The 23,941-nt window shown below is 37.1% G+C and overlaps 1 protein-coding gene across 9 annotated transcripts in view; it reads right to left on the bottom strand.

Annotated features, from left to right (window-relative positions):
• Positions 1-6,710: 6,710 nt before the first annotated feature.
• LOC126968597 (cytochrome P450 6k1-like) overlaps positions 6,711-23,941 on the bottom strand; it is a 54,335-nt gene continuing 37,104 nt past the window's right edge. For 2 of the 9 annotated variants that reach the window (XM_050813618.1, XM_050813614.1), the window contains exons 2-9: positions 20,588-20,788; positions 15,303-15,452; positions 13,152-13,336; positions 12,336-12,487; positions 10,562-10,686; positions 9,435-9,537; positions 8,207-8,455; positions 6,711-6,896 (exon numbers count right to left, since the gene is read on the bottom strand). In XM_050813618.1, coding sequence (XP_050669575.1) covers positions 6,724-6,896; positions 8,207-8,455; positions 9,435-9,537; positions 10,562-10,686; positions 12,336-12,487; positions 13,152-13,336; positions 15,303-15,452; positions 20,588-20,788 — 1,338 coding nt within the window. In that variant the 3' untranslated portion in view covers positions 6,711-6,723. The remainder of the gene's footprint in view (positions 6,897-8,206; positions 8,456-9,434; positions 9,538-10,561; positions 10,687-12,335; positions 12,488-13,151; positions 13,337-15,302; positions 15,453-20,587; positions 20,789-23,941) is intronic. The other 7 variants (XM_050813619.1, XM_050813617.1, XM_050813615.1 and 4 more) reach the window with 7 other exon arrangements.

Here is a 23,941-nt window from a genome sequence, read left to right as displayed (position 1 = left end):
AATAAGCCTATTTGTTCAAAAACATATGTGTGATTTCTATACAAAAAAAAGCCAGAAGGTTTTAAATACAAGGTATCCAAATAAACTCATAATGCCCTTCTGTAGAACTGCATCTTTTAGTAGAAATTGTTTCAGCATGTCTGTGAAAATATATAATAAATTGCCCAATGAATTGAAAGATTTACCGTTCAAAGTTTTTAAAAGAAGACTGCATCAGTGGTTAACAAATAAGTGCTTCTATAGTTTAAATGAATTTTTCAATACAAAATGAATTAGTCTATTTGATAATAATATATGTAAATTAATATACTTTTATGACATTGAATTTGTTAATATTATACATAGGTACTAAATGAATTATTAAGTTATTTACGTCTCATATTATAATATTATATAAGTATTAAAATTTCATTTTATAAATATTATTGATATCATTGAGAAATCCGACATGTTTCAATATAACAGTACGATTAGTGTTTAGACAATTTTGTAACATATTTTGCATGTCAATTGACGAAACATATTGGATTATCCATTATATTGTTAACACCTTAAGTACAATGTTTCCTGCAAATAAATTTCATTTCATTTCATTTTCATTTCATTTCATTTCATTTCATTACACGTTATCCGGATAACGTCTCGCACCGACCCGACATTCTAGACGTTGCGTTACTTAAGAACGTAACGCTCAATGTAAATTCAATCGAGGTTTTTCACGAATTAGAGTCAGACCACCGGCCCTTCGTCCTAAATCTAGGCCCACCGGTTAACTTTCAACCACCGACGAAAACAGTGATCGACTGGCAACGGCTGGAAAAGGATCTCGAGTCTATCAAGTCCGACGACCTTGACCTTATACCGGACGTCATCGACTCGGTCGACACGGCTCACAGTGCTATCTCTCATGTGACGTCACATATACAGAATAGGATCAAGGCCTGCTCCAGGCAGGTTCCGACGATGCAACCGCATCGCCTAAACCTGCCTCCAGAGGTCAGGAACTTACTCACACAGAAGCACAGAACCACTAGACTTTACGATAGGTATCCGTCGGTCGAGAATAGGCGCCACCTCCGCTACCTACAGCGGGTGGTACGGGAACGTATCGCGGAACTTCGCGGCGAACGTTGGGACCGCTTGCTCGGCAACCTTAAGCCATCACATGTGGCTTTCTGGAAGCTGCCTCGCGCGTTCCAACAGGAGCCGCCCACTGTCATGCCTCCTTTGGACAGACCGGGACTGCAGCCGGCGCTCGATGACGATGATAAGGCTGAATGCCTCGCCGATAGTCTCGAGAGTCAGAGCTCTCCAAATGCAGCAGCCGACCCGACGAAGTTGATCGTGAAGTTGAACGTCGCTCCGCTGTGAGCCCTTCAGGCGATGTAATAAAACCCACCTCTTACGAAGAGGTGAAGCTAATCATTAAGGAGCTTCACTCCAAGAAGGCCCCGGGGCCCGACACTATAAACAATAGGGTTCTTAAAATCCTACCCTCGACTCTTATTACTTTATTGGTTACCATTTTTAATATTCTATTGTCTAATAGCGCGTTCCCCGAACAATGGAAGGATTCCATTGTTATCGGTATCCCAAAACCCAATAAACCTAAAGCTAATCCGAGTAGCTATAGGTCTATTAGCTTAATTAACTCGATCGGGAAACTTTACGAAAGATTAATTCTCGCGCGTCTTAATCATTACATCGCGGAGCTCAACCTGATACCCGACATACAGTTCGGATTCAGAACCGCTCACTCGTGTCCCCAGCAGGCTCACCGACTCACCGAGTACATTCTCGTACAGCGTCAACTTCACGCTACCACGGCAGCCGTGTTTTTCGATGTCGCGAAGGCATTCGACAAGGTATGGCACAACGGCTTAGTATTCAAGCTGTATCAACTGGGAGTGCCAGACTGGCTCGTGGGCATCATACGAGCCTACCTTACTGATCGCTCCTTCCGATATCGAGTAGAGGGCACCCTATCCTCACCCAGACCCATCAGGTCTGGCCTGCCACAGGGTTCAGTCCTCTCTCCCACTCTTTTCTCGCTCTTCACGAGCGACATTCCCAAGTTTCCGAGTGTCCAGCTCGCTCAGTACGCTGACGATACGGCACTGTACTTTGGCTCCGCTTTATTGAACCGCTCAACCTTGAGCAGGAACATTAAAGTGCTTCAAGCCGCCGTCGATGAACTAGGCAACTGGTTCAGAAAATGGCGGATTGAAGTGAACTCCACCAAGAGTGCAGCGCTACTCTTCGGTAACGCGAATAGCATCCGCGCTAAAAAACGACCGACAGACGTCATTAAATTGTATGAAACACCCATACCGTGGGTGGAGGATTACAAATACTTAGGAGTCACGTTCAACAGCAATATGAACTTCAAGAAACATATTGATACGTTATGCAATAGAGCCCGATTTGTCCTCAGTCGCCTTTATCCACTTGTGTGTGGGCGAAGCAAACTTCCGCTCAAACACAAAGTGACGCTGTACAAAACTATCGTACGGCCCATACTGTCATACGCAAGCGTCGTTTTCGCGCACACCCGACCGAGCTATTTACGTCGTTTGCAAGTAGTTCAAAATAAATTCACGCGCATGGCAACCGGAGCCCCGTGGTTCATCCGAAACGTTGACCTTCACCGCGACCTAGAGCTTCCGACGATAGCTCAACACTTTAAAGAGATCTCGCGACGCTTCTATGACAAGGCGCCTAACCATCCCAACATCTTGGTTAGGAAGGCATGCGCGTACACCCCCCTTCACCATAGTCTCAGCCCAATAAGACGTCCCAGACACGTAACGGTAGACCCGGATGTCGACATCACCATCGCGAACGCGACACCCACACAAACACCGACACAGACACGCACACACCACCTTCGCAGGCGTAGGCGCGGTCAACCACCGCAAACCACTTGCACTCGTCGCTCTGACGATGGCCAGCGGCCCGCACCCTAGATACACCACACATTGTTTTGATACCCGACGAGACGTTAGTCCTCGTCCTGTAATCGCTTCACTACACTCACTCACACACGGATTGACTGACGGACTGACATACACCACTTACACAATCACAAACACACTCCACAAACAGACACAAACACAAACATACATGCACACAAACATTTACACTGCGTACATACATACAAACACACATACATACACACTTACATACATTACACAAAACATCACCACATTCGCCGGCGAGTGTGTTCTTATCACCTTTTCATCTTTCATCTTCATTTTATCTTCATTTTCATTCTCTCACCTTCCCACAAGCACACAGCCGGTCTGAGGTTCGAGTCTCCTTAGGAGACGCCCCGCGACTTTGTTGCGTAGTCTTTGCGGCCTCCACGGCCCACGTCCTACTTCGCTGTGAAAGCCAGGGCTGCTAACAGCACAGAGGAGGTTTTAGTCGGTATGGGGTGTCCGCTTACGCGGACACTCGAGTCCGACATATTACGCCCCGTTCCGGGGCGTAAATACGTAACCATATTTCCTCCTCTCAAAAAAAAAAAAGTCGATCGAATAAAATCAGAAATCATGTTGAATTTAAGATATTTATTACGAATCTTTCGATTAAATATTATCTACTCACCTTTCAGAATGCTTGATTTACCGAAAGTACCTCCTTTACTAAAGTCACGTTCCTCACAGCGTCAAATAATAATTATACGTCTTACATATGTGACCTTCATAAAAAAGTTACATCACATAATATTATAAACACTATCAATCGAGGTTACTATACACGCATTCTTTTGCAGCAGATACTTGTAGCGAATAAAATATAGATAGTATAGTATAATGCTATATACGACGTCAGTGAATTATCTTTTTAACCGACTTCAAAAAAGGAGGAGGTTCTCAATTAGTCGGTAGTTTTTTTTTAATGTTTGTTACCTCAAAACTTTCGACTGGGTGAACCGATTTTTATAATTCATTTTTTATTTGAAAGCTGGTGCTTCCCTTGTGGTCCCATTGTATTGTCCATTGGTCCAGATCTGACAATGTCTTCCATGAGAAAACCATAAAAGTCTTTAATTTGCTATACATACGTATAGAAAAGTGAATGATAAATTTACGAATAACTCAATATCGCGCCAACCGATTTCGATGATTCTTTTTTTATTGGAATGGATACTTCAAAGATAGTTTGGTGAGAGTTTGGTTAGGTTCTGATTACGGAATCCATGACAAAGTAACGGAACTCTTCAATTTAATACTCCTAAGGGAGCAAATTAACAATACTCGGCCGTATCTTATTTATACACATATTTAGACAAATTGTTAGTTAGTGTACTTCAAATTCACTAAAAAACAAAAAACATTTTTTTTTACACAAAAACCACCCACTTCATAAACACTATTCCAAAACAATAGATATAATATGCACTCAAAAGTGTAAAAATAATTGCGTATTTTTATACAATCTAATTAATTAATCTAATTGTAGTTACGAATATTGTATTTTTTGGAGTCAGTTTCATCTAAAATAGGTTTGTAACTGCATACATAGTTATAGGTTAGATGTGCTTGAGTTGTGAGGAGGCGAGAGGCGAGAGCGGGTCGCGGCGGAGGACACCGATTCCAAAAATAACAGTATTCGTAACTAGAATTAGATTGTATAAAAATACGCAATTATTTTTATACTTTTTAATTCATATTATATCTATTGTTTTGGAATAGTGTTTATGAAGTCGGTTGTTTATTTTTTTTATAATTTTTTCATTGCAACAAAATAGCTATGTCCCGCGATTTTACTCGTGTATAAACATTATTATGGCTTATGTATAGAAAATAGGCACAGTGCGGCACCGTTTATTAACGTCTTACCACCAGTTCGGACACCTTTTTATGGAAGAGGAGGACAAACGATCGTACGAGTCACCACGAGAGTGATATTAAGTGATTACCGCCGCCCACATTCTTATGCAATATCAGAGGAATCTCAGGTGCGTTGCTGGCCACTTAGTAAGCTGTACTTTTTTTGACGGGTGGTGGTTTTTCTTGTGTAAAACCCCCAAATTCTGGGAGTTAAATTGGAGAAGGTTCTTTTTACCCCATTCCGCGATCTTCTCAGGAGAGTCGGTACTTGATAGATGGGAAGATGCTTCCAACACTGGTCGACGATTTTCCTAGAGAAACCTGCGTGGCCATCATTTGCATATCAATGTTTGTTGGAGGTGTCCAACATATAATTGATAATGCAGAAATAACAGTGTGGTGATAACACACAGCCTTGGGGAACTCCATCGATCACGGGCTTCGGGTTCGAGCAATAACCGTCGAACACCACAGTGTCAAACGCGAACTGTATACTGCGCCCAGTGAGGAAGCTGGTCATCCACTTGCATAAGCTCTCGGGATGCCATAATAATAATATGAATAAGCCAGGCTTACTCCCTTACTTTCGATAGCCGCTTCCCACGCCCCTGTTCTAAGCGCGATAGAAGAAATGCCATCCCGACCGCTCAACTTCTTTACATCCAAAGAAAACAGAGAACAGTTTTTTGTCTGAACTGTACTGCAAAAAGACTGCACAGAAGATTGGCTTTCTTTTTTACCGCATAGGCCAATAGGCTGGTTGAAGTTACCAAGAGCAGCTTTCGACGACGACGCAGCTCGCCGATTTTGACGACGTGCTTCGATTTCGCACGTGCGATCTGCCGCTCAAAGAATCTGGAGGCACGGTTGTATTTCCTTTTAAAACTTTACAATTCGGATCTTTTGTGCCCAGCACCGCAACCCAGTTTCAATATGCCTTTTTTTGCAGTCAGCCGCTGACAGACGACAGACGCATCGGACTATCTGACACAACTTTCCGAGTTGTCGAGCGGGTCGCACGGAATCAGTACGTACTTAGTGAGTGTCCATCGAATCAGGGTCTTTAATTATCCAGTAATCAAGCCTAAGCTATATTTCCTGTTAATAATTGAGTAGACAATATTCATTAAGTTCAATCGCCTATTGTGTTTCATTCTCCCCGCCTACGCCTGTCTTAAAAAAAAGCGCGTACACTTTCCTTGAAGGCCGGCAACGCTCCTGTAATTCCTCTGGTTTTGCAAGATAATGTGGGCGGCTGTGATAACTTAACACCAGGTGACCCGTACGTTACTTTGTCCTCCTGTTACCATAAAAAAAGTAAATCTTACATTAGTAACGAACCTTCTTTATCTATAACCAAATAAATCTTAATTGACAAATCACCAAAAAGCAAACAAATACTTATGGGTTTAGAAATCACTACAAAATAATTTTGTGAAAAATCTCGGCATGGCAGACAATACTAGCAAGTAAGGGTTACGGTAGGAACCAGGAACATAAATTGAAGAGTTTCACTTCTATTATACTCGCACACATATATCATCTTAACCCTTCAATACTCGTGAAATATTACCCATTGATATGGAAATGTGTGAATGGATTTCAGACCTAACAGTTTACACCTTTCTTTTAATATTTTGTAAATTATTATTAGAATTTGTAAATAACAAGGTCAGGTATAATTTATATATTATTGTTAGACAATTCTCTCATGTATTGATAAAATGCTTCTAATGAAATTTCATAATATTAGTATCACGGGCTTTCGAATCATTATTATTAAACGGCAAAATAAAGAGTTTGTGTAGCGTAACCCATCTGTTCGCTCGATATTCCTTTTAGTCAAATAAGATATTTAAATAAAAATAGAAGTATCTTCAACAATTTATTCTCTTGGCAAAAATTTAACATGCAACGGTTCTCCAGGGAAAAGAAATAGGCCACGTTTCTCAATCTCAATCTCATTTGGAAGTGGTGATCCAGGAACAGGTTCCAATTTATAATTCAGGATGATCCGGGAGATAGCATGCCGTAGTGTCATTAAGCCAAATCTTTGACCTGAAATATTTTTTTTTTTTTCAATTGAACAGTTTCTTAACAATCACATCGGTTCGTCAGATCGGTGATATGATCTTTAGTACTAGCTGGTGCCCGTGATTTCGTCCGCGTGGAATTCACTCTCTTGGTGAAGAAAATGAACAATTCAGTCAGAACTTGCTTAATTATGATGCGACAATTACATTATAAAATACCGTTGCATATAAAAATTTAAAGTTTATTGCTGGGGAAATATACTTTGTCTGGCCATAAATACTGTTACAATTGATAAAAAAACATTACATTTGAATTTGGAATCTGTCATTTTCATATTATGATTGTTCATTGAGATTTCTCATTTTAGCGCCGATACATTGTACAATATTTTGTGATATTAAAATGGAGCGCGTGATAAAGAGAACCGAATCGCTGTGATTGCATTACACAAAGTAGGTATGGAGCCAAATGCAATTTTTAAGACTAAAATGTTTGTGTACCGGGCTATTAATAGATACAATGAGACGTCCTCTGTTTGTGACAGAAAATGTTCCGGCCGTCCACGTAGCGTTCGTACGAGAAAGGTGATCAAAACAGTAAGGGAAAGAATTCGAAGAAATCCTGTCCGAAAGCAAAAGATTTTTATGTCAAGAGATGAACATAGCACCTAGAACCATGAACCGTATTTTAAAAAAATATTTAGGACTTGCAATCTATGAGGAACGTACTGGTCATTTCTTAACTGATAATTTAAAAAAGAATAGGGTGGTAAAATCGAAAGAACTACTAAAGCGGTACGCAAAGGAAGGTCACAGAAAAATTTTTCGACAGTGTGCAAAGCGGGCCCTTTCCGAATTCAGTGATGGTTTGGTGGGGTATTAGCTATGAAGGAGTGACTGAGCCATTATTTTGTGAAAAAAGTTTTAAAACATCGGTACAAGTGTATCAAGATACCAGTATAAATGAAACAGATTTTTTTTTAATTAGTTTATAGTATGAAATATGAATTGTTACTTTTATAAAGAAGTATTTTGTGCTTATCAAAGCGATAACAAACTTATAATACTATAACGACTATAATGATAACTAGGCCTAATTTTGGATATTGATATGACATGGATAAAGTAACATATCCACATATCGATAAAGCCGTCAGCGTCATAGATATTGCGTCATCCTATTGTATTCAAAAACATTGCAAAGACTATCGTTACCATATACATCGATTCACCGAAAGTGACCAAATATATAGCGTCATCTAAGTAGTCGTAGTCAAATATATCGGGACCATCATATGAATGAAGCAAATTAAACGTTATGTGAAATAAATTTACCTATGCAATTGCGTGGTCCATCACCAAAAGGCAGGTAAGTAAAACTTTTAATATCCATCTTATTTTCTGGCAAAAATCTCTCTGGAATAAAACGTTCTGGCTCTGGAAAAAGCTCTGGATCATACTGCATTCCGATGGCGTTGATATATACTGGAGTACCCGCCGATATGATCAGGTTTTCGTCAACTCTATAGTCGTTCATTGCTACTCTATCTAACCAACCCATTGGAGAAAATTTTCGTAGTGTTTCTGCAAATTGCGAAAATTAAATAAGTCAGTTAATATTTCAGTTATAATAACGATTATATTTAAGAACTTTCTTAAGAGATACTCATATCATACTCATACTTAAAAGCTAATTAAGAACGAAGTCTGATTCAATGCTTTATCCGATCTTCGACAGTTGGGTTGGGTGGTCATAACATAGATTAAGTGATTCTAAAGATATAAGAAGCAGAGTTACTGGACAGTAATGGTAAGAGATATATATAGCAAACTAACATCTGCCATCTTTTTCTCAATCGGTTTAGGAAATGAGTTCATCACAATTTTGTAATAAACTTATTAGTTTCAAAAGTTTCGGTAAGTGTTACCCAAACATTGTTCTGCCATTGCCCGGAAATTTTCACACTACCCTTTCCTTACTCACTTTATACTTTTAAACCCAAGCTGGTTCCATTAGGGTAAAATAATACGTTTTATTCCTAACATATACTTTGGTACCATCTATTAATTCTCTTTTTTTTATGAAAACAAGGGACGAGACGAGCAGGACGCAGGACGAGAATTGATACGCCTTATCCATTACATTTCAGTGCCGCTCAGGATGCTCGGAAAACCCAAAAATTCTGAGCATCACTACAATTGCGCTCGTCACCTTGAGACATAACAGCTTGACCAGTAATTTCACTAGCTACGGCGCTGTTCTGTCCAAAACTCAGTAATGCAAAACACATTAGTGCTTCACGGCAGGAATTGGCACCGTTGTGGTACCCATAATCTAGCCGGCATCCTGTGCAGACCCAAACTTTGCACTGTTAGTGCAAAGTGCTGCTAAGTGTTTCCTAAAGAATCCAAGGTCGCAGAAAATAACGAAAGTTCTAAGGCAAGCCAAGAATGTTGCGACCCGGTATTTTATTTTGTTCGTCTGGTCTGGAAAATGGGAAACGCTGGTTTAGGCTATTGCGGAATGTCTGTAAATAACTTCAGAGCTTATATTCACAATTACCTTTGATAACACAATTCAAGTACGTGGCTTCTGCAAGTTTGGTTACGTTAAGGATACCCGTTCCATCATCTACTTCCTGCTTAATTTCTTTATAAAGTTTATCCTGTAAGTAAAACACAATAATATTTACAAACTGTTCCCGATAATTAATAAAATGTATTAATAGAATGTATACGTTATATAATTGTAAATGCACACATATTACTGTATTGTTTTACTCATAATTAAGTCATTAAATTGATAAATTGAAATTCAAATATTTTAAATTACAATAATATTTTTATAACTTATTGAACGCCAAAAACTAGCACCCATTCGAAAATCCTGAGATCTGAGAAAAACGGGCGCAAGAAACTCAGTGGGCTTGTTTTATAAGTGGTCTGAACTTAGTTTAGTAATTATTGACTGGAAAATAGGTTTTGAAGTTCTGATTACTCTAGTAGGCTCTAGGATACCTAGGAGTAATACTATCATGTACTTTTAGGATAATCGTACAAATAATGTGCGGTGACTAAATTGTTCATGGCACTGCTGTACAGAAAGCTTTTGAGAAATGAGGTGAGAGGTGTGTATGAATTAAACTTACCATCAATCATAATAACTAAAGCACATCTGCTTTTCTATGCAAATATCGATTTTTGATAATCAATCAACATCAGAAATCTAAATAATTTTGAAAAAATACTAATATGACTCAACAAATAAGAATAATGTATTTTTCATTTAAATAACAATAAGTTTAAATATTTTACAAGCTTATTTAAATGACTACATTGTGATAGTCGTTCAATCGACACACTAGTCGGAGACTGTATCGTGGGATCAAATAGTGCAATTAACAAAAAATCATTTAACTACTCAAATTTTGAAAATACTGTAAAATAACAATTTAATTGAATAACTTTAATTTAATTTAATAATTAATTAATTCTAAATTAAAAAGAAAGTGTGTGTGTTTGTGTGTGTGTATGTAATACATGCAGATAGAACAAATTAAATACAAGGGATCAAAATTTTTTCAAAATCTTTTCGTAATCTAATTCTTATTATTTATTTAAATAAAGTGGAATGTTTCAATATGACAACAATTATAGAATGAATTTCGTTACTGTGAAATGAATTCTTACTTGAATTTGGGGGTGATGCGCTAATTCATATATGGCCATAGTAAGTGTATTTCCAGAAGTATCAAATCCTCCCAATACAAAAACAGCAGCTTGAGCGACTATGACGTCTTCAGATACTTCTATGTCTAAAATAAATAAAATAAAATACATCAACACTGCTTTCTTATATGTGTCAGCTTAAGATAAGTTTCACTGGTTAGAAGATAAACAAATGTGATTTTTTTTATGAAAAAAGGGACGAGAAATTGATACGCCCTGCCCAATACAATGTAATGCCGCTCAGCAGGCTCTTCTTAAATTCTGAGCGGCTCAACAATTGCGCTCGTCACCTTGAGACATAAGATGTTAAGTCTCATTTGCCCAGTAATTCCACTAGCTACGGCGCCTTTCAGACCGAAACAGAGTAATGTTTACACATTACTGCTTCACGGCATAAATAGGCGCCGTTGTGTTACTGTTAAGGAGCCCACTGGTGATTTTTAACGAGACAAAATAATTTGTTTTTTTTGTGATTTCCCTCACTTCTGGGCTTAAATATACAAATTATATTTTATTTTAAAAATAAAATACGCCTGGAAAGTTGAATCATACCAAAGATGTATGGATGATGAGTTACCAGACGTTTAGCTGACAGGGCGGTTGAAGGTTGCATGACGTCCATATATTATAACAGATTAATTTTGTGTATAAACAATTTAAACGATTTATTGAAATTATTTATTTAGATAAAGTTATCAAAAAGAACACATTGAAGGGCTATAAGTAAACAAATTAAGGTATTGGAATTTTGTTACTCTTCAGACAATGATTGAAGAACTACCTTCTTGTTTGATTTGCCTGCGGTGTGAATCTTGGAATTATAGATTTTTTTTATGGAATAGTAGGACAAACGAGCGTACGGGTCACCTGTTGTTAAGTGATCACCACATTATCAGGGGATTCAAAGGAGCGTTGACCGCCTTTTAGGTGAGTTTATGTACTTTTTTGAAGATACCACAACCAAGACGTGGTGAAACCGTCCTTGTTATTCGTTAATCGAGAAACAAATATGACACAGCCGACAACCGAGTAACACAGAGCATTTACCCCTGGGTATAAAATTGAGTATAATGTTTGCTTTACGTCTACATACGTGTGCTTGTTAGAGAAGTATCTGATGTCGGTCCGTTTCTGGTCCGGTTAATCTCTTGCAACACCAGAGGAATCACAGGAACGTTGCCGGCCTTTAAGGAAGGTGTACGCGCTTTTTTTGAAGGTACCCATGTCGTATCGTCCCGGGAACACCGCACAAGGAAGTTCATTCCACAGCTTTGTAGTACGTGGAAGAAAGCTCCTTGAATTCCGCACTGTGGAGGACCGCCACACATCCAGATGGTGAGGATGATAACCTTACTTGTGGCGTGTCGTGCGAAGGTGGAATTCGGCGGCTTGGATTGATTAATATACAAGCTCAATTCTCTCGCCGCTTCAGGGACTACATAGGTAATTCATGTTAGTTGGAATTCCACGGGTAAAAAGGGTCTTTACAAACGAACACCGATGGGATTCCACGAGGGTTCGTAGAGATAAGGTACACTAAAACTGTATCTCCTCCATGCAAAAGTTAGTATTCTTTGCATACAGATTATAAGTATTTTTCTAGTATGGGTGAACAAATAATCGTAACAGTCAGATGTTAAGTGATCACCACCGCTATACTCTCTTACGAAACCGAAGGTATCTGAGTAACGTTGCCGGCCTCAACGAGAAATGTACGAATGATTTATTTCCTTACCTTGATCATCATCAATTGTTTTATTTCTTAGCTCCAACAAAGCATCCATAAGATCTTTAGGTTCGTCATCCCCTTTATTTGCTCTTTCTTGCGCAATAGTTCGAAAAATTCTCAAAAAATAATCGGTAGTTGATTTAGGAAAAAATGAAAATCTGGAGAAATCGAAAAGAGAAAAAGAAATGATATTTTAGTCTAATCTCTATAATATTTTAATATTCAAAGGTGTTTTTATGAGAATGCCATAGGTTCCACAATTAATCTTCATCAAATAACTCAAAGATCATTTATAAGCTTATTTTTGCCGCTATTGACGAAAAATAGATGTTAAAAAAAAAATAAAGTCATAGATTTTTTTAATATGAAAAATAAAAGCTCCCTGTATTGACTGCTAAGTAAATTTATAGTGTATTGTTGTTTATTTAAGAATGGGCTCATAGACTTTTTTATGATACGCCATCTATCGTATTGTTATATTGTTTTAGGGTGAATGCAAATTAAAACAATAGAAGCTCAGAATAAAAGATTGAAAGAAAAGTAAAATTAATAAAATAGAGGAAATTCCAATTTATATTCAAGAAAAGTTTTGTTTGGAAGATGTGTCTGTCGATCGTTCTTCATTAGAAATTAAAAAGTTTGACAATTGTTTTTGGACAGGCTCAAGAACGGACACATCGTATCGCTATGAAGAATTATGGATGAAAATCGAAACAAAAATATATTCTATCGCTTCATAACTTTCCGCTGACGCTACATCGTTATTCTGCAAAGTATTCTCCCAGAAGAATAAATGAAGCAGTTGCATCAAGTCATACGAACCTGAATATATCAACCAATTCTGGCCAGAAGAATATACTGCTCCAACATAAGCCTCTGTAGAGGTCGAATTTCATGAAGCCATGAGTGACCGTCCTCATAGGGCTCTCCCCTGTTAGTGTTGAGTCACTTGCAATACCGAATGAGGCTATCCCAATAATGTCCGTTGTGAAGTCAGTGAATACAATCTAAAAGACACAACAGGAGACTAGATTGTTGGCCATCCAGAAGATTATTACAGTGTTAAAATTTATTACCTTCAAATATCAGATTAAAGGGAACAAAAATTTTTATATATTACAAATGAGTTCACGGTCACTTAATGGTAACTGATCACCACATTATCAGAGGAATCAAAGGAGCGTTGACCGCTTTTAGGTGAGTTTATGTACTTTTTTTTTTTTCAAGATACCACCACCAAGACGTGGTGAAACCGTCCTTGTTATTCGTTAATCGGAAAACAAATATGACACAGCCGACAACCGAGTAACACAGAGCATTTACCCCTGGCTATAAAATTGAGTATAATATTTGCTTTACGTCTACATATGTGTGCTTGTTAGAGAGGTATCTGCTGTCGGTCTATTTCTCCAATTTTGAGGCTGCACCTAGATTCTTGAGGCCTGCGTTAGCACACGGAAAGACAACCGTGCCATCACATTCTTGAAGCGGCGAATCGTCCGTACAAAGTCAAAGCACTTCGTAAAATAGATGAGCATTGTTCAAGATTACCGTTTTTAACACGAAAGTTCTGGGTATTGTCGAAAGCTGCTCTTGGTAACTTCTGCCAATCATCCCTACTAACGCTACATATAGGGGATGACACCCGGTCATAGGACAAAAGAGAAGGTCGAAGTACAGTTCAGACAGAAAACTGTCCAGCGAGATATGTTTTCCTTGGACGTAAGAAGTCGAGCGGGCCAGATGGCATTCCTCCCATCGTGCTCAGAAAGTGTAACTCTGATACTCATACGTGAGTTTCAGACACACATAAACAACCAATGGTTGGACGCTTCGAGGGGGTATCAACTGAGCCCTGCTAAATATCGGACTCATAGCAGTAGCAGAAGATCCAATAAGGACGAGATGTGAATATTGACGTCTTCGAGCCGCGTTGTCAACTCAACCGTTAGGAAAGACCATAAACGAATAAAAAATTATAGTATGTATAATTCTGTGGGGCGTCACCTAACCCATTCGCCATTAACATGCCCAATAACAACTCAACTTCGGCTGCAATCGTAGTCAACTTAGACTACGATTACGACTAGAAGGGCTCAATTACACACAATCCATTTCTGCATTATCTATTTTGGATACTCGCAAGCTTCAAAACACCTACACTCACCGACGTGACGCAAAAAATATAGTTAATTTTGTACCAGTGCCGGGCGGCGCATGGGCATCAGTTCAGCTATGTGTAACATAACGGCACTAGGGCACTACTTCACCCTGATTTTCTGTACAAGTGTGGTACTTAATCCGGGTGAGTCTGGCCCAGCCCGTTCATGCTGTTATCACAGGACAGCAAAGTGACTCACCCACATGGAAAAAGCCCTTCGTCACCTCTTGTCGTTCTTGGGCCCAGGACTTTATTTTTACGTGCCGGGGAAGCACAGTTATATAATTTTCATCACATTAGAACAATTATCCAAACGATGATAGACTTTATTACACTCCATCAACCCCTTGACCCGATTAAAATGTTAAAAATTCCATAATGCTTCGAATAATTTTGTAACTCATCCATGTAACAATTTTAATTTGAAATATTGTGAATCACTTTCGCCTTAAATATAATAGTTATAAAAAAAATTGTAAAACTTAGTTTATAATAGGTAGTTTTGCTCTATTACTTGTTACTTTGTTGGTTGTATACTTATTACTTTTAATTTCATAAGTACTCATTGCTTTATTGTATAGTACCATTAAGTTCGTTTTATATTCAAAATTTTCATATGCTATTATCATATCGTGTTGGTAAGCTTAAATCATGTATTTGATATCTGTGCAAACGTCATTTGCTTGAGAACGACTTATAAGATTTGTAATGTAATTATTTTTTATACTATTTGTTTCCCTTAAAAATATAATAAACAAATAATTATCAGTAATAATTTCACCTGTGTAATATTGTCTGTTGGTGGTACTTACTTTTAAATTAATTTTAGTTTTATCCTTCTCATTATTGATGCGTTGAATCAATTCCTTGGACTTCGTATCAAACAAATTTTGCAAGGCTCTCAACTTCGATGCTGTGAAAATTGGAGCCAGGCGACGACGTATCCACGACCAGAGTGGATCCTACAATGAAATTTTATTGAGTTAATTTCATTATTGATAGTATTTAGGCGAACTTAATTAATAACATTGATACAAAATGTATCCAAGTATAGATTGGTATTATGTAAACGTAAATTTTCATTTAAAACAATTGATGGTTCGACATCATCAGACTAGGGCAGGGCTCACTTTGGTTTAGTAAAAAGTTGATTAATTTATTCAAGTTCTTACTGTGACATTATCAAATGATAGCTTACTTTTTTTTACTTTCTCAAGCAATATTTTGATGTACATATTGGAGATTAAATAAACTTCCTTTGAATACATTTACTTATCATGAATCAATTCATAGTTTGTAATTCTGTAAAGAGGGCTAATGATTCAAAATTTTATTAAATTTTTTTAACTTCCCGGTAAGAAAGTTGATATTTTAAGAAATCGGGAAGTTATTGGTTTACCCCGTTTCTTAAAAATCGAGCATTCATCAGATTTTTTCATATGTGTTTTTTTTTTGGAATTACTTATAAACAGCTTTACCAATCGATTTAAAAATCTCTCTTAACATCAAAGAACCACGTCACGATCAAAATCGGTTGAGTCGTTGGTGAGTTATCGTTGACTTATTATTACTTCAAAATTCCAAATTCGATCACTTGAAACTCAAAGTTTCTTTATGAGGCTCAAAAAAGCTGCGTCGAATGCTGCCATCCGCGTGAAAATTGGCTCATTTATTCAAAAATTCGGCCGTTTGAAAATTAAAAAAATGTGTTTAAACAGCTCTACGAGCTCAAAATAACACGAATTACAAAATCGTAATAAGTACAATTTGAAGTGTTTAGGTATGGAATTAGCGGGAAGTTGCAGGGATGGCCTATAGGGATAACCTTTTTCTAATTTATTTTTTATTTTTATTAGTTAGTGCACTGACAAAATCAGGAAAGAATTGACCCCAACCTGACATTAACATCTTACGTCAAATAAAAGTCCGCGGGAAAATCATTTATTTTTTAAGCTCAATTGTATTATAATTGAAATTTATATGTATGCAAAAACGCAATATCTTAATATATATATTTCTTGTGTGCGTGTGTATGTCACTGATCTCCTCCTAGACGGCTTGACCGATTTTGATGAAACTTTTTGTGTGTCTTCAGGTGGATTCGACGATGGTTTAGATTGACAATTGAACTACCTCCTTAAAGGCTGGATCTATTTTGATGATTTTTTTGTGTGTTCCAGTGAATTTGAGATTGGGTTAGATTCTCAATTCCGTCCATATCATATAATTCTTCTGCTCATGTGTATGTTAGCGAACTCCTCCTAACGGTTGGACCGAATTTCAAGTTTAAGACGTGTATACAGGACAACGTCTGTCGGGTCCAGTAGTATTTTAATAATTCTCTTAAATTTAAATTTATTTTATTTATTTTTATTTATTTATTATATACAGACACTTTATCACATAATATTACATTATATTTGGTCCATATCAAAAGCCTTCGCGAGGTCTAAAAATACACCGATACATGCTTGCTGCTTATCTAGTTTGGAAAAAATAATTTTTGTTACTAAGTCTACAGCGTTTTCCGTTGATTTTTTAGTGCGAAACCCGACTTGTCTGTCAGATATTATTTTATGTGCGTCAAGAAAACTTGTCAATCGCTTGTGTACTAGTTATTCCAAAATTTTTGAGAATGATCCTAATAAAGAATATAATAAGTCTTATAGTTCGTAGGATTCAATTTGTTACCCGACTTATGAATAGGAAGCAGCTATTTTCCAGGCAGTAGGAAAAATGCCTTGAGATAAACATAGATTACATATGCTTGTCAGGGGGGGAGTAATATATTTTTTGCTAGTATTCAAAAGGCGGTTTGATATTCCATCCAGTCCAGGAGTACTGTCAAGATTAGAGTTACTTATCAAGGATTCAATTTCTCCTTCATCAGTGGGTCCTAAGAAAAATGATTGCGCTGGAGTATTTTCGAGTATTATCTTACTAGCGAGTGAATCTTCTGTTTCATTGCATGCTGTGAGTATCTTGTTTGCAAGAGTTTTACCTATGCCTGCAAAATATTCATTGGAATAATCCAGAGATTCCGTTACAGTATCTTTAATATTGGTGAGTTCTAGTGGTACTTGATTTATTTGCTTGGTGTGGGAAATTGTTCTTATACTCTTCCAGAGCTTTTTAGGGTCGTGTTTATTTTTTTCCAATTCAAATGACTCGTGTTTGTGTTTTAGTTTTCGCAAAAGATCATAGTAAAAATTTCGGTAACGTGTGTAAATGAGTCTGACCGTGTTATAGTTGGGATTATAACGTAAGGGTAAATGTAAGCGATCTTTGTGCCTAGCACACCTAATTAGACCAGGCGTCATCCAATGCTTGAAAGTAATTCTGGATCGACTTATTCGTTTCTCTATTAAATGTTTGCTTATAATGTTTGTTAGAATAGTATCAAAAACAGATACTGCTTTGTTTATATCATTGCTATTATAGACTTCTGTCCAGTCAGCCTGTCTTAATTCTTCTACAATGCGCTCTAGATTATAATTCTTTGTGAGTCTGCAAGTTTTGTGTTGTTTGGTATCTTTAGTTACTATTCCGGCAATTACAATGTCATGATCTGTAATATCTGATTTGTAAATAACTGACTCCGAGTTGTACTTAGAAGTTACGTGAATGTGATCTAGGCACGAATTAATTCGTGTAGGTTTATTTACGATAGGCTGAAGGTTTAGCTATGCTAACAAACAAAAATATTTCGCGCAAGTAGCCATTTGACTGTCATCATTAGAGCAAATATTAATATTAATATCCCCAGCAACAATTACACAACGAGCATCTTTATTATCTTGGATTACCGTAGCTAGAGAATCTAGAAAAGGCGATGTATTTATAAATGACGGCGATCGATACAGCGCTAGTACGACAAGTTAATTTATTAAAGTAATTTTTAAGCAATTTGCATCTTCAAAAACGGGCTCATCAACTTGCGGTGACCAACGTTCATTTACATAAGCAACTACGCCTCCTGCTCTATTTATGTATTTATAAGTTCTTAAAAAAATTGTGTCCCTCTATTTGCAGTATGGTAGAGTCCTCATGTATCCAGCATTCAGTCAATACTATAAGTCAAAAAGCATACTAAATCTAGACAGGGTCACCAAAAAGCTGTCGAAATTACGTTGGATACTTCTGATATTAAAGGTCAGAATTTTAATATCAAATTTAGTTTTAACAAGAGTTCTACAACAGTCAGGACTATGTGCAATATGGCAAAAGTCATCGGGCGTATCGAGTTCTCTAAGAATTTCCGAATTAGCCATTGTCATGGTTATCAATCATAAGATTTGGAAAAATATCCATACTGAACGTTTGCCAAGATAGTCCAGACGTAGTATAATATATAATATGTAATTTACTTAAATTAAGTAGTTCGGTTAAGTATTTATGAGAGATATAACAGGTGAAGTGAATATTTAAATGTGATAAAACAGTTGGTGTTTGGAAGGTAGCGTGAGTGTTTTGTGTTGTGTTATATGTTGTGTGTGTGTTTCGTGTATAGTTAGGATTTCATCTGTCAACATCGTTAAGGGTGACGGTGGTTCTTGCGATTGGTTCACTGAAGTGGGGTTAGTCACTTTAGGTTTCCTGATCGTAACGTTTTCATCTCTTTGAGTTGGTGTTGCACTATATTATCTGCGCCCTTTTTAGTCACAGATGAGCAATCTGGGCATACCCAGGTATTTTTCACATCGGTGTGTATACTTGTGATATTTACACAAGTAAGATGAAATCGTTTTACACATTTTGATTCAGAGCAACTTATGTATCTCTTATCAGTAATAGTATTTGTACAAGCAGCACAACGAATATTTTGTTTCGAATTCATATTATAAAAAAAAACCTTTACCAATAGATCCGCTACAATTGCGACAGTCGCTATCGTTCGAAAATCACAGTTTCGTGGTACACGAGTCAGCGACAAGGCGACCGCGACGGCGAGCTCGCGACGCGACGAATAAACTTGTAGGTAGTTACAAATGTTTATAATGGTTTCGACACTTAGTTTTCAAATTATATTGATTATTGTTGCACTATTTGAACACTTTCTGTAATTCTGTTTATGCCACTGGTTTACTAACTTTCTTTAGATTAAGGTAATAAAAGTTTTTGACAAGAACGGTAACCCTTTACACTATTTATGAATTAAATAACTTGGAGTGAGCAAGTAATGGTGTGCCCTTGTTGACGTTTCCGAATGACAGATTGTTGCACAACCTGAGAGTTGAACAAATCATACAAGTTTTTATGCCGATACGTCACACGAACGGTTAGCTCAGTTGGTTAGAGCACTGGCACGGAACGCCAGAGGTCGTGGGTTTGAGTCCCGCATCGTTGATAAAATTTTGTTTTCAAATTTTATTTGTGAATTTAAATGTTGTAGGTACACTTCTCCGGAATAACCCGAGTAGTAGGCACAATAAGAAATATTTGTTTATGCTATTAATTTGAATTAATGAATATTGCAATTACAGAGAAAAATATTATTGTTCTTTCATATTGTATGCTGTCACATAAAATAAACAGTTAAAATTAATGGCAATAAATCTTGAGATTTTTTTTATGAAAATAAGCGAAGCGACGAGCGGGGCGGTCAGCTGATGGTAATTGATACGCCCTGCCCATTACAATCCGCTCAGAATTATTGAAAAACCCAAAAATTCGGAGCGGCACTACAACTGCACTCGTCACCTTGAGACATAAGATGTCAAGTCTCATTTGCTCAGTAATTTCAGCTACGGCGCCCTTCAGACCGAAACACAGTCATGATTATAAATTACTGCTTGACGGCAGAAATAGGCGCCGTTGTGGTGTGTACCCATAATCTAGACGGCATCCGGTGCAAAGGAGCCTCCCACTAGTAAAATATTATAGATATTAAAATACTTTCCATCTTCTGTCCCACAAAAATCGTTACTAAGTTTCGTTGTCCCATAACAATATACCATAAGAGACAATACAGTCAAAAATAACTAAGTTAAAACAAATTAATTAGTTAATACGCATATTTTATTAACCTCTAATGCTAAAGAATTAGCTAAAGCTAAAATTAACAGATAATATAAAAAAGATAACACAAAAAACTTACATTTGTAGTAAACAAATTGAGTCTTCCAATAGGGTCTGTCTTTCCCGAGCTAAGAAATCTATCCCGAAATACAGGAAAATCTCTGACAAGAATATTACGAGCGATATCCGGTGAGTTGACAATCAGAGCTGGTCTCCAGAACCACCACACACCCAAGTAGGGGTGCTTATAGTTCTCATATATTTTGCGCATCCAGACGCCCTGAAACAAGATATAGCATGAATAATGATATCCGATATATAATACGTGGGTTACACTGAAAATGTTTAGAACTGGCTAGTTAGAAACATTGCTAGTGAAATCTTTTTTTGAATTTCAATTTTAGAACACTGGTAAACTAATGTATTATATTGCATTCATTTGTCATTTGTTTTTATGAATTGGCGGCAAATCTTAAACTCTTGTTACCCGTGAAAATAAACATAACGCGAGAAAATTTTCGGACAATGATTTATTATGGCTTTCGTCGTGTGCTTACTTAACAACAAAGCTATGATAAGCTGCGATAAGCATTTATTAATACAGCCCCATCTCGTGCAAGTATTAACAATTGGTTTGACGAGTTAAAACATGGCCGTAGCAATCTCAATGATGATCCGCATGAGGGACGTCCTTTAACAGCGACTACTGAAGATAACATCAGTGATGTGCGACGCATGATAGAGGAAGATAAGAGAGTGACCTATCAGCAGATACGGGCAAGCCGTGGCATTGGTATGAGTCAAGTTCAGAAAAATATTACACGAACATTTAGGCGTCAGGAAGCTTTGTACTAGATGGATTCCCCGTACTTTAACCAACCACCAGAAATACCTTCGCATGGACTGGTGTCGCCAAATGTTAGAGAAGTTCAACGGTGATGACTCAAATACTGTATTTGACATCGTCACCGGTGATGAAATCTGGATATATTGCTACGAACCCGAAACCAAAAGACACTCAGCTCAGTGAGTGTTTCCTTTCAAGGATCGGCCAACTAAGGTAAAGAAAGGAAGAAGTCAAGGAAAAAAGATGATTGCCTCATTCTTTGGTCGGAAAAGTCATTTCGCGATAGTTGTGCAAGAAGATGGAAGGACAGCTACTGCAGACTGGTATGTCAATCGCTGTTTGCCTGTTGTCTTGGAAAAAATTCGACAGCAGCGCCCTCGAAGCAAAATCCTCCTTCACCACGACAATGCTTCAGCGCACTCCGCAAAACGGACTGTTGAATATTTGACTATGGCAGGTGTCGAGATAATGAGTCATCTGCCATACAGTCCTGACCCGGCGCCCTGCGACTTTTATTTATTCCCAAGAACTAAAGATAATATTCGAGGTATTCGCTTTACGAGCCCTGTAGATGCGGTAAAAGCGTACGAAAATGCCATAGAAGAGACCCCTAAGGAAAAATGGGCCTACTGCTTTTCTCAGTGGTTCCATCGAATGCAACGACGTGTAGATAATCTCGGATTAATTTCCTTTTAAATTATTTGGATAGAGTAAAAATTGATAACTTGAGTGACCCAAAAAACATTTGAAATCTATTTCATTTGTTCAGACGACGTCAAAGTGCATCTCATATTTTTACCTGCGTTTGAGCCCTTGTATCATAAACAACATAAACATACAGCACTTTACTAACCAACGCCGAACCAACCCAATAGCTAAATTGCTTTCAAATAATCCTTCAACCTTAGAAATAGAAATCACCGGGATAGGTGGAGGAATATGGAGAATTTCAGATATCTCTAATCGAAAACTGTAATTAAACAATGCTACAAAAAACCAACCTTAGTCGCATATACACTGTACAATCCTTTAATATATATATATATTCTGTTCTATCACATTCATAACATTTATAGTATGCTATGTATATAATATGTTTACAAAATTATTTTTATATTAAAGATGGCAGACAGGTAAGTATTTTAATGTGTTTATTTTCTTTTTAAAATTTTATTGTTAACTGGCACTCCGACAGTTAAGCAGGTAGATGCTGAAAATCAGCGCTGCAGCCAGTATTGGTTTACAGCATAAGCTGAGTTTCGGCTTTTTCTTTTGCTACAAAGCATATTTAGTTAGTGGCATGTGGCATGGAATAAATTTTTCTTTCTTTCTTTCTAATTATTGGAGCCATAGCAACGGAGGACTTCCAAAGTCAAAGTTAAAGAAACTTTATTCAATTAGGCTAAATATAAGCGCTTTTGAATCGTGACTATAAATATATTTTCATTCTTATAGCCTTATATTGGGACGCGTGAATTGAAATTTCCATACAAACTTCTATCGCTGGTAAGCTACACGTCGTCCCATTGACAGACAGCGTGTACGGATAAGGTGAGTTACCGTCGATAACTTTATTGGGACAGAAAAGTCAACGATAGTTACGATTTTTATCTCAAGTAAGAGATAGACTGAATATTCGGAACGGCCGTTTAAAGAACTAAAGAACTAAGTCAAGCCCTGACGTGTATCAATTGGACAATCATTGGGCTTAGCGAAGTTCGACGACATGGGGAATCTATCGCGGAATATGACGATTTCATATTTTATTATAAAGGTGAAACACCAGGTCTATATGGCGTTGGATTTTTGATACAAAAAAAGCTTAAAAAAAGTATTGAAGAAATAATTGACATATAGGAACGGATTGCAGTACTAAATATATCAGTAAATAGAGAAATGTGGTCAATAGTTCAAATTTCTTCACCGACAGAGCAATCAAGTAGAGGGGAAATCGATGCCTTTTATACAAAACTAAATAAAACCTTAAAGGAACATACACATAAAAATATGATTGTCATGAGAGATTTCAACGCATAAATAGGAGAGAGGAAGCTCGGTGAGGAAATTATTATAGGACCCTACTGCTATGGAAAGCGCACAAGAAATGGTGAAAAACTAATTGACTTAGCGTACGAGAATAGCTTAAAAGTATTAAACACACTGTATAAAAACAGGAAATCAAATAGATGGACACGGGTCTCTCCAGGAGGCAATTACCATAATGAAATCGACTACATTCTAACTAATATAAGTAATCTATTCGAAAATTGTAGAGTCATGAACAACATTAATTGTAATAGTAACCATAGCGTGATTCGAGCAAAACTAGTAAATTCAAACAACATTGATTGCAAAATATTGAAAGTACACCTTGAAAAGACAAATATGTACTTAGAGGAATACAATACACAGAATGCTTAAAACACACTTTGCAATGCCATCAAATCATCTATTATAAAAGAGAGATAAACAAACACACGAGATATACCAAATCTATCGATGAATCTTTTGGATAAGAGAGCTGAGTACATTAGAAAAGAAAACAAGACAAAATTGCAGCAAACAGAAATTGCTTGTCTTAGCAAA

The sequence above is a fragment of the Leptidea sinapis genome, chromosome 16 (genome assembly GCF_905404315.1).
Source record: "Leptidea sinapis chromosome 16, ilLepSina1.1, whole genome shotgun sequence".
NCBI classification, from domain to species: Eukaryota; Metazoa; Arthropoda; class Insecta; order Lepidoptera; family Pieridae; genus Leptidea; species Leptidea sinapis.
This window is presented reverse-complemented; position numbering and strand designations above follow the sequence as displayed.